Source organism: Schistocerca serialis, chromosome 11 (genome assembly GCF_023864345.2).
Source record: "Schistocerca serialis cubense isolate TAMUIC-IGC-003099 chromosome 11, iqSchSeri2.2, whole genome shotgun sequence".
Taxonomy (NCBI): domain Eukaryota; kingdom Metazoa; phylum Arthropoda; class Insecta; order Orthoptera; family Acrididae; genus Schistocerca; species Schistocerca serialis.
The window spans coordinates 200,146,816-200,161,833 of NC_064648.1; the positions used below are offsets into that span (position 1 = coordinate 200,146,816).

The 15,018-nt window shown below is 41.2% G+C and overlaps 1 protein-coding gene across 1 annotated transcript in view; it reads left to right on the forward strand.

The window, feature by feature from the left end:
- Window positions 1-15,018, forward strand: part of LOC126426653 (uncharacterized) — a 172,994-nt gene that overhangs the window by 71,429 nt on the left and 86,547 nt on the right. The window contains exon 5 of the mRNA XM_050088539.1: window positions 13,851-13,925. Coding sequence (XP_049944496.1) covers window positions 13,851-13,925 — 75 coding nt within the window. The remainder of the gene's footprint in view (window positions 1-13,850; window positions 13,926-15,018) is intronic.

The following is a 15,018-nucleotide window of genomic DNA, read 5'->3' on the forward strand; positions in this document are numbered from 1 at the left end:
GCATCTGAACTAATTGAATACTTGCCAGCCACTGACTTACTAATTTTACATTATGACAGCTAAACACAGAGTGACTAAGGCTTTGTGAAATATGCCTATTTGTAGACAAATGTATTACAGAAAATTACAAATTGATAAAATACTAAAGCCTAGTTTACACGACATCGGGTTGCGCCACTCGTTGCGTGGAATGAGTTGCATGCAAATGGTTTCATATTTGACTGTAGATGTGGTGCCACCAGTATACACTTCAGTTTCGTCATTTTGTGGGTCCCTGAGTCGTGTCTGCACGTCGCACGAGTTGTGATGGAGTTAACCCTTTCAGGGGAAGTGGTTCCATTTGAAACCACCTACAATTTTCTCATTTTGTGGCAAAAGGGCAGCGGCTACATTTGGCATACCATTCAGCAGCCTAGTTGGTGCTGCCCTCTAGTGGCTGTCACTGGAACCGCTTCCAAATCTGTTAATATTAGCAAGTAGTGAGGAGAGTCGGATAGCCATTTTTGTACGCTGTGAGCGAACGTCTTTGTTCTCAAATTGTGACTGTATTCTTCTGTATTAGGTAACTTTTATGCATGTATTAAAGGCAGAATACTGTTCTGTTTACGTTAATACTATATGTACTGTAATAATAACCAAAATAATGCATTTATTTCTGTCAATGTTGTGGTGGTTCCATTTGAAACCACCCTGTATGTGTTCAGTTTATGTATATTTCATTTAATTTTTACATTTTTTTGTCTCACTGTATGAAAATTAATACAATAAAAACAAGTAAAAATTAAAAATAATTTTTTTTATTTTGCCCATGAAAGGGTTAAAGCTTGTTGTGTGGAATTGCTGCATAAGAAAAAATAAGAAACTTGTTTTGCTTTGTGACTAGATGAACAGATGTCAGCTCAGTTGCTCAGCTTCCTTGCTGAAATAATTTATAATGGAAGACCCGAGAAGTTCTTTTAATTATCTTAGAATGTCACCAGAATTGTTTACATTTCTTCTAAGAGAGTTAATTGTGTGATAAGGAGTAAAGATATTGTAATGCATGAAGCACTGTCACCGGAGCTGAAATTACATATCGTATTGGGTGCATTACAATCGAGAACACTCGATCTGTTATAAGATGCGGTTTTAGTTGGTTTTTTCATTAAAACCAATAATTATTAACATTAACAGCAATAATTATTCGAAGCAGGTCACATTAAGAAGAGAATGGTTTGCAAACTACTCTCTTGAAGTTAGATCTGTACAGTGGCAAAATTTCAAAATTCTAACATATGTGAATGGGGAGCACTACTGCGATGTTTTAAATAGATGTATATTGAATAAAGAATGCAACTTCTCGATTTGTATAGCCTTCCCCCACCCCCCCACCCTCCCCCCGACAACAACATTCATTAACAAAGAGCTGGCTAACTTGAACAATGGCATTTTAGTCTTGTAGACGAGAGCATTGCCACAGATAGAATTACACTTGTTTGTATCTTTCTTAATTTAGTTGTATATGTTCTCCTAACTCAATAAAGTTTGCACTGCAGCTCAGATATTGGCAAACCATCTATGTTCTCATCGCACGTGACGGTCTCGGGGGCAGCAATATGTTGATTATTTTTGAAATCGGCATCACTGAAATCCCACAAGCACCTGTGCAGAGCTTAGATATCCAAAAAACGAACATTATTCTCCGTTCCCCACTTCGTATTTCAGTTTGTCTACACTCTGCAAACACGCGTAACCTCAAAACTCGTGCGACTAGTATCGCCAAAGTTGGAACGTGCCGAAAGTGTTTAGTTTCACCGACGAGTTGCCCAAACGCGGGACACGCCTGCACAGTGGCCGGTAACCCACTTGCCTGCAACCTAGTGTCGTCGTGTGAATTAGGCTTAAGCTACTCCATTTTAATAATTAACATGAGAGATAGGTAAAATAAAATGGACGAACATACAACAGGCAGTGAAGTTCTGGATTTACCTGTTTATAAGAAGAGGTTTTTTTCCCACCAGAAAGGTGGAAGGAGTATATAGAGGATCTATACAACGGCGATGTACTTGAGGACAATATTATGTAGATGAAGATGAAATGGGAGATACGATACTGCGTGAAGAGTTTGACAGAGCACTGAAAGACCTGAGTCGAAACAAGGCCCCGGGAGTAGACAACATTCCATTAGAACTACTGACAGCCTTGGGAGAGCCAGTCCTGACAAAACTCTACTCTCTGGTGAGCAAGATGTATGAGACAGGCGAAATACCATCAGACTACAAGAAGAATATAATAATTCCAATCCCAAAGAAAGCAGGTGTTGACAGATGTGAAAATTACCGAACTATCAGTTTAATAAGTCACAGCTGCAAAATACTAACGCGGATTCTTTACAGGTGAATTGAAAAACTGGTAGAAGCCGACCTCGGGGAAGATCAGTTTGGATTCCGTAGAAATGTTGGAACACGTGAGGCAATACTGACCTTATGACTTACCTTAGAAGAAAGATTAAGGAAAGGGAAATGTACGTTTCTAGCATTTGTAGACTTAGAGAAAGCTTTTGACAATGTTGATTGGAATACCCTCTTTCAAATTCTAAAGGTGGCAGGGGTAAAATACAGGGAGCGAAAGGCTATTTACAATTTGGACAGAAACCAGATGGCAGTTATAAGATTCGAAGGACGTGAAATAGAAGCAGTGGTTGGGAAGGGAGTGAGACAAGGTTGTAGCCTCTCCCCGATGTTATTCAATCTGTATATTCAGCAAGCAGTAAAGGAAACAAAAGGAAAATTCGGAGTAGAAATTAAAATCCTTGGAGAAGAAATAAAAACTTTGAGGTTCGCCGATGACATTGTAATTCTGTCAGAGACAACAAAGTACTTGGAAGAGCAGTTGAATGGAATGGACAGAGTCTTGGAAGGAGGATATAAGATGAACATCAACAAACGCAAAACAAGGATAATGGAATGTAGTCGAATTAAGTCGGGTGATGCTGGGGGTATTAGATTAGGAAATGAGATGCTTGAAGTAGTAAAGAAGTTCTACTATTTGGGGAGCAAAATAACTGATGATGGTCAAAGTAGAGAGGATATAAAATGTAGACTGGCAATGGCAAGGAAAGCGTTTCTCAAGAAGAGAAATTTGTTAACATCGAGTATAGATTTAAATGTCAGGAAGTTGTTTCTGAAAGTATTTGTATGGAGTGTAGACATGTATGGAAGTGAAACATGGACGATAAATAGTTTAGACGAGAAGAGAATAGAAGCTTTCGAAATGTGGTGCTACAGAAGAATGCTGAAGATTAGATGGGTAGATCACATAACTAATGAGGAGGTATTGAACAGAATCGGGGAGAAGAGGAGTTTGTGGCACAACTTGACCAGAAGAAGGGATTGGTTGGTAGGACATGTTATGAGGCATCGAGGGATCACCAATTTAGTATTGGAGGGCAGTGTGGAGGGTAAAAATCGTAGAGGGAGACCAAGAGATGAATACACTAACCAGAGTCAGAAGGATGTAGGTTGCAGTAGGTACTGGGAGATGAAGCTTGCACAGGATAGAGTAGCATGGAGAGCTGCATCACACCAGTCTCAGGACTGAAGACCTTAACAACAACAGAAAACTCATCCATATAGAAATGGAAAAAGAAATTTTATGTTCCTTTGGTAATTTGCCATGCTCGATTTAGAGATCAGGCTGTATACTCTCTGGTCCAACAGGGAAATCCAGGAAAAACCTGGGAATTTTTTCTTCCGGGACAAATCCAAGAAAAGCCCAGGAATTTTTTTTTAAATTCTGGGAAATTTTGATTATTTTAATTTTCAGTTAAATTTTTGTAATTTTGCTTGGAAAGAACTAATTATTCTAACAAAAAATTTTACTTTACACTGCAACTGCAGAATAATACTACAGAAATGAAATGTAAATGAGAGAAAAATACCAAAATAAAACTTAAGACGCCCAGAAAATGTGCCATCTACAACAACAAAACATGGTGCACAGACAAGTGTCTGCCATCAGTAGAATATATCAAAAGACGACGCAGTACTTCATAACAAACAAACTGCTTTCGATCCACCTCTTTCCTGGGCCTCGTTTGAGTGGGCGTGACATGATACTAACAGGTCCAGGGGAAATATTACAAATGGTGGTTTCCATCTTAAAAAGGTAAACCCGCTAAAAAATTTTCAAGATTAGTTATTCATATTTATTTTAGTTGTTTCATAGATTAGAAATTATGCAGTAACCATGGTAGAAGGTATAGCTATCCTCAAAAAAAGTGTACAGTGAGATCTGGAGCATTTTGACACATAACCGGCTTTACTATTGGAAAAGTTGAAGTGTTTGACGGAACATGTATTCGGTCAGGTAACCGACAAAATGTTTGGTACACAGCAGTGAAATTTGTAATTGTGCTTGACAGAAATATTCAGCTGTTGCAATTTAAGCTGTGCTCTTAGGATTTTGCCTTACCACACCTTCAGAAAAAACAGCAAAGCATTTTTGACAAGCAATATTATATGTGAAAGGTTAGCTTTTCTTGTTACTAAACAGTATGTATATTAATTTCAAGCATTAGCCTTTCCTGTCTGTGTGTGCGCACTAGTTAATTGATGCTACTTGGCTGACTACATCACACGTCCTGTGCTCTGAACATCTGCTGCCAGTGGCTGGCGAAATGGACACGAGCTACGACTGGGTGACATCGTCACATCGCAATCTCGATTTCGATGCTTTGGAATCTGGAGTGCTGTGTTTGGTGGATATCGTATTTATATAATGATATGAAAATATGCCGTGTACATGTTACTGCACATTAACGATCTTTGCAAAACATATTTTTTTGCTGAGTTTTGTTTCCTAAAATGCTGGAAGTTCTGTTCCATGATATAAAACCATCACCATTTGAAGCACTGACCAGTTGTACAGCTCCAAGTGAAAGTATATTGTCACTTAACATCCAGTCGTTGAGCTAATCAGCAAACCGATTTTCTTGGGCTTATGATCACATTGTCGAACACATCACAACAAGAAATTTTGGTCTTATGTCAAAGAGGTAGGTGTATCAAAACAAAATGTCCAGACACTCTGTGACCAAAATCGTTCTGGAACAGAGGATGACAGACTAAAGGCCCTAATACTAAATGATTTTTCCAAAGCTGTTTGACAGAGGAAGACTGCACTGTAGTTCCTTCTCTAGATTGTCGCACAGATGACAAAATGGTAGATATCGAAATAGATGACGGGGGATAGAGAAACAATTGAAATTGCTCAAAAGAGGAAAGGCCGCTGGATCTGGTGGGATACCAGATCGATTTTACACAGAGTACATGAAGGAACTTGGGCCCCTTCTTGCAGCGGTGTACCGTAGGTCTCTAGAAGAGCATAGCATTCCAAAGGATTGGAAAAGGGCACAGGTCATCCCCATTTTGAAGAAAGGACATCGAACAGATGTGCAGAACTATAGACCTATCTCTCTAACGTCGCTCAGTTGTAGAATTTTGGAACACGTATTATGTTCGAGTATAATGACTTTTCTGGGGACTAGAAATCTACTCTGTAGGAATCAGCATGGGTTTCGAAAAAGATGATTGTGTGAAACCCAGCTCGCGCTATTCGTCCACGAGACTGAGATGGCCATAGACACGGGTTCCCAAGTAGATGCCATGTTTCTTGACTTCCGCAAGGAGTTTGATACAGTTCCCCACAGTCGTTTAATGAACGAAGTAAGAGCACATAGACTATCAAACCAAATGTGTGATTCGAATGAAGATTTCCTAGATAACAGAACGCAACATGTCATTCTCAATGGAGAAAAGCCTTCCGAAGTAAGTGTCGTCTCAGGAAAGCAACGGGGGAGTGTTGTAGGACCGTTGCCTTTCACAGTATATACACTCCTGGAAATGGAAAAAAGAACACATTGACACCGGTGTGTCAGACCCACCATACTTGCTCCGGACACTGCGAGAGGGCTGTACAAGCAATGATCACACGCACGGCACAGCGGACACACCAGGAACCGCGGTGTTGGCCGTCGAATGGCGCTAGCTGCGCAGCATTTGTGCACCGCCGCCGTCAGTGTCAGCCAGTTTGCCGTGGCATACGGAGCTCCATCGCAGTCTTTAACACTGGTAGCATGCCGCGACAGCGTGGACGTGAACCGTATGTGCAGTTGCCGGACTTCGAGCGAGGGCGTATAGTGGGCATGCGGGAGGCCGGGTGGACGTACCGCCGAATTGCTCAACACGTGGGGCGTGAGGTCTCCACAGTACATCGATGTTGTCGCCAGTGGTCGGCGGAAGATGCACGTGCCCGTCGACCTGGGCCCGGACCGCAGCGGCGCACGGATGCACGCCAAGACCGTAGGATCCTACGCAGTGCCGTAGGGGACCGCACCGCCACTTCCCAGCAAATTAGGGACACTGTTGCTCCTGGGGTATCGGCGAGGACCATTCGCAACCGTCTCCATGAAGCTGGGCTACGGTCCCGCACACCGTTAGGCCGTCTTCCGCTCACGCCCCAACATCGTGCAGCCCGCCTCCAGTGGTGTCGCGACAGGCGTGAATGGAGGGACGAATGGAGACGTGTCGTCTTCAGCGATGAGAGTCGCTTCTGCCTTGGTGCCAATGATGGTCGTATGCGTGTTTGGCGCCGTGCAGGTGAGCGCCACAATCAGGACTGCATACGACCGAGGCACACAGGGCCAACACCCGGCATCATGGTGTGGGGAGCGATCTCCTACACTGGCCGTACACCACTGGTGATCGTCGAGGGGACACTGAATAGTGCACGGTACATCCAAACCGTCATCGAACCCATCGTTCTACCATTCCTAGACCGGCAAGGGAACTTGCTGTTCCAACAGGACAGTGCACGTCCGCATGTATCCCGTGTCACCCAACGTGCTCTAGAAGGTGTAAGTCAACTACCCTGGCCAGCAAGATCTCCGGATCTGTCCCCCATTGAGCATGTTTGGGACTGGATGAAGCGTCGTCTCACGCGGTCTGCACGTCCAGCACGAACGCTGGTCCAACTGAGGCGCCAGGTGGAAATGGCATGGCAAGCCGTTCCACAGGACTACATCCAGCATCTCTACGATTGTCTCCATGGGAGAATAGCAGCCTGCATTGCTGCGAAAGGTGGATATACACTGTACTAGTGCCGACATTGTGCATGCTCTGTTGCCTGTGTCTATGTGCCTGTGGTTCTGTCAGTGTGATCATGTGATGTATCTGACCCCAGGAATGTGTCAATAAAGTTTCCCCTTCCTGGGACAATGAATTCACGGTGTTCTTATTTCAATTTCCAGGAGTGTATAAATGACTTTTTGGATAACATCGGAAGTTCACTGAGGCTTTTTGTGGATGATGCTGTAGTATATCGTGAGGTTGTAACAATAGAGAATTGTACTGAAATGCAGGAGGATCTGCAACGAATTGATGCATGGTGCAGGGAATGGCAATTGAATCTCAATGTAGACAAGTGTAATGTGCTGTGAATACATAGAAAGATAGATCCCTTATCATTTAGCTACAATATAGTAGATCAGCAACTGGAAGCAGTTAATTCCATAAATTATCTGGGAGTAGGCATTGGGAGTGATTTATGAGGGAATGACCATATAAAATTGATCGTCGGTAAAGCAGATGCCACACTGAGATTTGTTGGAAGAATCGTAAGGAAATGCAATCCAAAAACAAAGGAAGTAGGTTGCAGTACACTTGTTCACCCACTGCTTGAATACTGCTCAGCAGTGTGGGATCCGTACCAGGTAGGGTTGATACAAGACATAGAGGAGATCCAACGTAGGGCAGCGCGCTTCGTTACAGGATCATTTAGTAATTGCGAAAGCGTTACGGAGATGATAGATAAACTCCAGTGGGAGACTCTGCAGGAGAGACGCTCAGTAGCTCGATACGGGCTTTTGTTGAAGTTTCGAGAACATACCTTCACTGAGGAGTCAAGCAGTATATTGCTCCCTCCTACGTATATCTTGCGAAGAGACCGTGAGGATAAAATCAGAGAGATTAGAGCCCACACAGAGGCATACCAACGATCTTTCTTTCCACAAACAATACGAGACTGGAATAGAAGGGAGAACAGATAGAGGTATTCAAAGTACCCTCCGCCACACACTGTCAGATGGCTTGCGGAGTATGGATGTAGATGTAGATGTAGACAGCAATGTTTACTCGTGTTCGAACAGAATGTGGTTGCCCTATTTTCACAGCATTTGAAATAGAACGTGTGGTCTCAAACTTCTGGACCAACTTCTGAACTGATGATTCGAATAGAGCAGCATTACGCCCGAGTGTCTCACGCGATTCACAAACGGTTGCTGTGGGACTTTCACTGTTTTTGTAATAACTTCTTATCTCTTGGATGTGTTGCTCAGTTGTCATCTGCTCCACAACGAAAGTAAATGTCAAACAACAATTCTCACCACATACCAGCTATCTGGCTACTAATGAGAAGGATCACAGACAAGAAACGTGAAAAAACCACGGCTGCCAGTCGTCTTATGACAAAATGGTCAAAATTCAAATTCGTCCTATCCCAGACACCCATTATTTAAATGTGTGAAAAACTAGTTCATTCTTAAAATGGCATGCAAATTACTCAGTTTATATTCATCTAGTGTTTCATAATGATATCACTTAGAAATTTCAGACAAACTTTAAGCATGGTTTTAAACCTTTCTTAAACTTTTTCTTGCTTAAATGTTTAAAGGCAGTTATTCAATACATTTTTCATTTGTAAAGTAATTAGACGTTCGTGGCTGTTTTATACATTGCAGTTCAATTCTCTCAAGACTCTGGTGTTTCTGGTATTCACTTTACTGGTTGTAATCATCAGCATCAGTCATGGCTGTATTGTATTGTATGTTAACCTGGGGCCTAGAAACGATGGAGAGGCTCTGTCCCCGCCACAGCTGCAGCGGTGCACAACCCCACAACGACTACCGCAGTCCACTTTACCCCTCCGCCGCCCCACACCGAATCCAAGGTTATTGTGCGGTTCGGTCCCCAGTGGACCCCCACAGCTAACGTCTCGCACCAGACGAGTGTAACCCCTATGTTTGTGTGGCATCGTAATGGTGGTGTACGCATATGTGGAGAACTTGTTTGCGCAGCAATCGTCGACATAGTGTAGCTGAGGCAGAATAAGGGGACCAGCCCACATTCACCGTGGCAGATGGAAAACCGCCTAAAAATCATCCACAGACTGGCCGGCTCACCGGACCTCGACACAAGTCCGCCGGGCGGATTCGTGCTGGGGACCAGGCGCTCCTTCCCAGTCATGACTGACTCATTATGTCGTATTCTTCATGACTTCAAACCTTAGGAGTAGCTGTGCCGTTTATCTTAACCTTTTTTTTTTTTTTTTTTTTGTTACCTAGAATGCATTTAACGCCTTATCGGTTCAATATATCAAATCATAATGAGTAACAGACACTGTTTCACTGTATTTCGTTAACTGACTTTCATTATTCACATGCTTATGCTTTGGGACTGTGTTCTTCCTGAAGACAGGCCGGCACTACGTGGAACATTTATTTCTGTGCCCAAACAGGTATTTCCTCTCGGGACGTATCTGTGATCGCATCCTGAGCTGAAGATAAATAAAAAATAAAACTAATATCTGTACCTTTACATTTGACATCCTGTTTTCTATGTTTGTGTAAATGTCATGCTTCCATACGAAGGTGTAGGGGTACATATTACTCCTCTGGAATGGCATATATTGGCACATAGCGTATGCATCGGTGCAAGGTTTCATCCTTTCCCTTATCATCGTCAGTTTGCAGCTCATGGTCTAGTGGATAACATTGCTGCCTCTGGATCACGGGGGCCCAGGTTTGATTCCCACCGGGTTGGGGATTTTCTCTGCTTGGGAACTGGGTGTTTGTCATGTCCTCATCATTTCCCCATCATTTGGGCAAGACTGGAGAGTGAAAAGATTGGGAATTTGTTCTGGTGCTGATAACTGTACAGTTGAGCGCCCCACAGACCAAATATCACAATATTCGTGAACAACAGCAACATGATACTACACTGAACTCCCACTCATCAGTCACTTACTCAAGACATTTGCAGTTTACACACCTGACATGTGAGCTGACCTCATGTCTTCAATTAGAAAGTCTTAAATCAGGTTGTGAGCCACACGAGTAAGAAAGATAGTTGTCTATCTGAGGATATTGTGTTTCAAAGGCTGTCTGTTCGTGGAAGCTCAAACTGTGGTAGAGGACAGCCTGACTTACGCTGGAGCAAACAAGTGTTTCCTCCAGCGTAACTTGTAGCTGAGTGCGAGTGAATGGCATTTGGCCGCATTCACTCACATATGCAGAGGATTTATCTTGTTGAGCTGGTTATCGGCCTTTCAGGAAAGTGTTAAGTTTCTGCTCTCTGTTTTTGATGTACCTGTCAGTATGAACAGAACAAGGAGCATTCACTTATTTAGTCTGTTGTTTATCACGTGTGAACTTCGTTTGTTATTGAATGCAACTGTTCGAAAATAATAAGTGTGTTGTAGATACTTACAGACTCCAAAGGAAAGTTCACATGTCAGGCAATTTCTGTTTACACGTGCTTTACTACTAAGCATCGCCCCACATATCAGAGCTCACTGGTTATCATAGTCTGTATGTCTTTATATATAAAAATTCAGCCTGGATATGATTGTGTTCACAAAACTCAAAAAGTAGTTGGTCAGCTGACTAGAAATTTTGGCATGAGGTTGCATTCACATGCGCACATTTTTCTATATGCCTATTTTTTAAAAATATATGTAATATATAAGTGAGAAACATTCATATGTACCAAAAATCTCGAAACTTTCTCGATTGATTAACTTAAAATTTTACACTATACTAATGAAGTTTCAGACAGAGATAGGCTATAAATATTTTTTAATATATCGATGGTAGGCGATGAAAATCCCAGAGCTCCATCTGTCTGTGAGAACTTGTAATTAAAGTAAACAATAACTCCGTAATCAAAGGAATATTTGAAAGTGTTTATTTCTCTAATCTGTCGGTAACTAGGCTTCCACTATACAGTTACACATGTAGCAACTTTCTGTGCCACTTTATATTATTTTTTAAGAAACCGTTTCTGCTTCACCTGCATAAGTTAACAAAATGGAGTTATGAGGTTTACATTCCCTGCCATCAACATATTATGTATGTGTAGGGAGATGAAAATATCATGAAAACGATAATGTGAAATTGGCGATTTTTAACAAATTGTCACCAAATCGCAGAGTTTTACAAATTATAGAGAAAGTTGTCATTTTCGCGTATAAAAAAAGTTATAAATCTGAGACTGGCAGTTTGCCAAATTTTATAACTGCTAATTATTGAATGTTGAAATTTCATTGTGACTTCTTATTTCCTCAAGGCAGAGGTTCGTGTACAGTCTCGAAGTGAATGATCATTTCCCACGCAACAATGATGTGATGTCAAAACTAATGCTGTAAGGGGGGGGGGGGGGGGGGAGAAACAGTAAAAGGAAAAACAAAAGCACCAAAACTATAGGAAATCCCAAAACTGGCAAGAAACAAAGACAAAGTGTGGCATAAAAGCAACAAATATGACGAAAAAATTGGCAAAAGACACCGAATTTGTTAAACAATAACACCGAATCTAGCAAAAATATCAGCAAATTTGCCAAAAAACAACTGGCAAAAATAAACACACATTTTGGAAAAATTAAGTAGCAGTAAATATAACCTGTTTTGAAAAAAAAATAACACTGAATTAGGTAAAAAGAAATGGCCCTGAATTTGGCAAACATAAATCCAAAAGGAGAAAACTACAGAAATTTTAAAAAACAGAGAAATTGGCATAAAAAGCACCAATGTGAAAAAAAAACAGTGAAATTGGCATTAAAAAAAGAGCATTGACAAGAGCACTAAAACTGGGAAAATCACATATGACAAAAGATAGAACGAATTTGGTAAGAAATTATGCTGAATTGGGCAAAGAAAGTTAACATCAAATTTGGCAAAAAAAGTAACTCCAAATATGGCACTGAAAAACACCACATTTGGCAAAAAGTAACAGGGAGACATAGTTACCAAAAATCTCAAGAAGTGCTTGATCGATTTACTTCAGATTTTGCATGACTCTATTAAACATTCAGACTGACTACAGTATCTGAATGTGCAATAACAATAAGCAAGGCTCAAGGGGCCGGAGGAGGGGGGAGGGGGGGTGGAGAAAGAGAAAGAGAGAGAGAGAGAGAGAGAGAGAGAGAGAGAGAGAGAGAGAGAGAGATGATTTTAAGATGTGTGCTCCCCTAACTTAAGTGGGCATAAAGAGCAGATAGGAAGAGATGGACAGAGGGAGTGGGGGGGGGGGGGGGGACAGCAGGGGACAGATAGAGAGAAGGGGAAAGATGGGTCAAGAGAAGATAGAGGGAAGGAGAAGGTGATGGACAGGGAGGGGGGGGGGGAGGAAGGGAAGATGGACATGAAGAGGAGATGCAGGAGAAGATTAGGGTGTATATCTACTTCTCGTACATGTTTAGCAGTTTTCTATCTAAACAGACTGGGCCACAGCAATGGATAGCTGGGTACAACTAGTATTGATAATAGTTGTTAATGTAATTCCCCAGATGTAGAATCAAATAGAATAGAATCTTTATTGTCACGTGACATGTTATATACAATCATTTGATTGAAACATTGCTAACTCATCAATTAATAATTCTGTGCCTACCTAAGTATACCTTAAAACAAGGTACATTAAAATAAAGCATATGGATGCTCCCAGAAGCACATTACAATATAAAAAGATGATTAATTGGGTTGGATTTCTTCCTTTTTCTTAAAATTTCCACAGTGGTTTGAAATGGTTCTTTTTAAGTATTTTTCATGTTTGTTTCTCTAGTTTATGAATATGGACGTACTTCAAAGAGCACATACTTTCATAAAAGTAGTATATATTTATACATCTACAAATTTAGATACATAGTTCACACGACACACAGTTTATAAGTACAGATACATATGAAGAAAACATCTACCTTCATTAAAAGGGAACTTAAGCATACACATAGAACGTAATGTAGGGGGAGGGGGAGGGGGAGGGGGGGGGGGGGAGAGAGACAAAACATCTCCTACATGTCTTCCTCGTGTATAAAATTATCTACACTGTAGTAGCATTTGCTTTTTAAATATTTTTCAGTGTTTGCACCTGTGAGCTCTAGCTCATAGTCCTTCAACTTTGAACACATTTTATTGCTAAGCTTCAAAGCCCTGTAATATGGTGCATTTTCAAATAATGTTAGTCTGTGGCAAGATAACATGTAATCTTGTTTATGCCTTGCTTCATAAGCATGTGTAAATGAATTTTGCTCAAAAAGATGTGGATTTTTTAACTCAATGGGAAGTGTTTATTTATAAAACATGGAAGGAATCATCAGTAAGTCAAGGCTTGCAAATAAAGGTTTTCACGATTGTGTGTTGTCTGCTCCATTCGTAGCCCTGATAATTTTTTTCTGTATCTTGAACACACTGAGGTGGCTTCCTTTCTCAACTCCCCAATAAATTATGCCAAATCTTACAACTGATATAAAATATGCATGATGCACAATTTTCCTAACAGCTAAGTCAGTTGCTTTATCCAAAATCTTCATTGCATAAACAAAACTATTTAACTGCTTCAGTAAACAATCTGCATGATCAGTCCATGACAAGTTTTTATTTATGGTGACTCCCAGAAATTTAGCAGATTCTGCAGTTATCAGTTCTCTGCCTTCAAAACTTAACTGTTATATATTCAACAGTTTGTGTCTTTGTTATGTATGTAGTGTATGGAGTATTGTTGGAGGAAGAAGACTAGAGTGTAACATTTTTTGTTGCAGTTTTTTGAAGGAGTCGAGTGTAAAGTGGAGCCTCTTGAAGACGACACAAGATCTGACTCACCTTCTGAACCGCAGGTATTTTCTTGCTCGTCACGTAAATTTCTGTAGTGCTTCACGTTACTACTTGTATACAGACATAAGGATTGCTAAATTAGATGGAAAAACATATTGTTCTGATACTCAAATTACGAGAGAGACGATTCGCAGATTAAGATGCCTTTGACTCAGAGAATTGCAGAATATTTGAGGGGAAACCTGGGTGAAGATCAGAGTACAGCTACGGCATCTCAGCACAGTATTCTGTGATCACGAAAAGATAATTGACCCTATAAATGACTTCATCTCCCCTTCAAACTGACTCCACGTGTTGTCTCGCATAGTAGATTGTGGGTCGCCTAATTCTGCAGACCACTTACAGGTTCACTTCATTGGTGATCATTCACGTGATTTCACCACAACAGCACAAGTTTCAGGGGAATGCCTTCCAGTATATTCTGCACTGAGAAGACACTTCTTCCCAGAAGTTTACTTCTCCCGTCTGGGTAACGTCGGTCCTGACGGTGGCGATTTCACGTCAGTGAAATCCTTCGAAATGTCTGTCACCGTCTTCTTTGTGTCTTGACATTTGTGAATCCAAGCAGAAAGCACTAAATGTTCCTCTACAGTGAAAGCAGTTGTTTGCTCGACGAAAGATCCGTACCCGAAGACTGCAAAGTTGCACAGGTCACACCAATATTCAAGAAAGGTAGTAGGAGTAATCCACCAAATTACAGGCCCATATCATTAACGTTGATATGCAGAAGGGTTTTGGAACATATATTGTGTTCGAACATTATGAATTACTTCGAAGAAAACAGTCTGTTGACACACAGTAAACAAGGATTTAGAAAACATCGTTCCTGTGAAACACAGCTACCTCTTTATTCACAAGAAATGTTGAGTGCTATTGACAAGGGATTTCCGGAGGGCTTTTGACATGGTACCACACAAGCGGCTCGTAGTGAAATTGCGTGCTTGTGGAATATCATCTCAGTTATGTGACTGGATTTGTGACTTCCTGTCAGAGAGGACACAGTTTGTAGCAACTGACGGAAAGTCATAGAGTAAAATAGAAGTGATCTCTGGCGTCCCCCAAGGTAGTGTTATAGGCCCTTTGCTGTTCCTTATC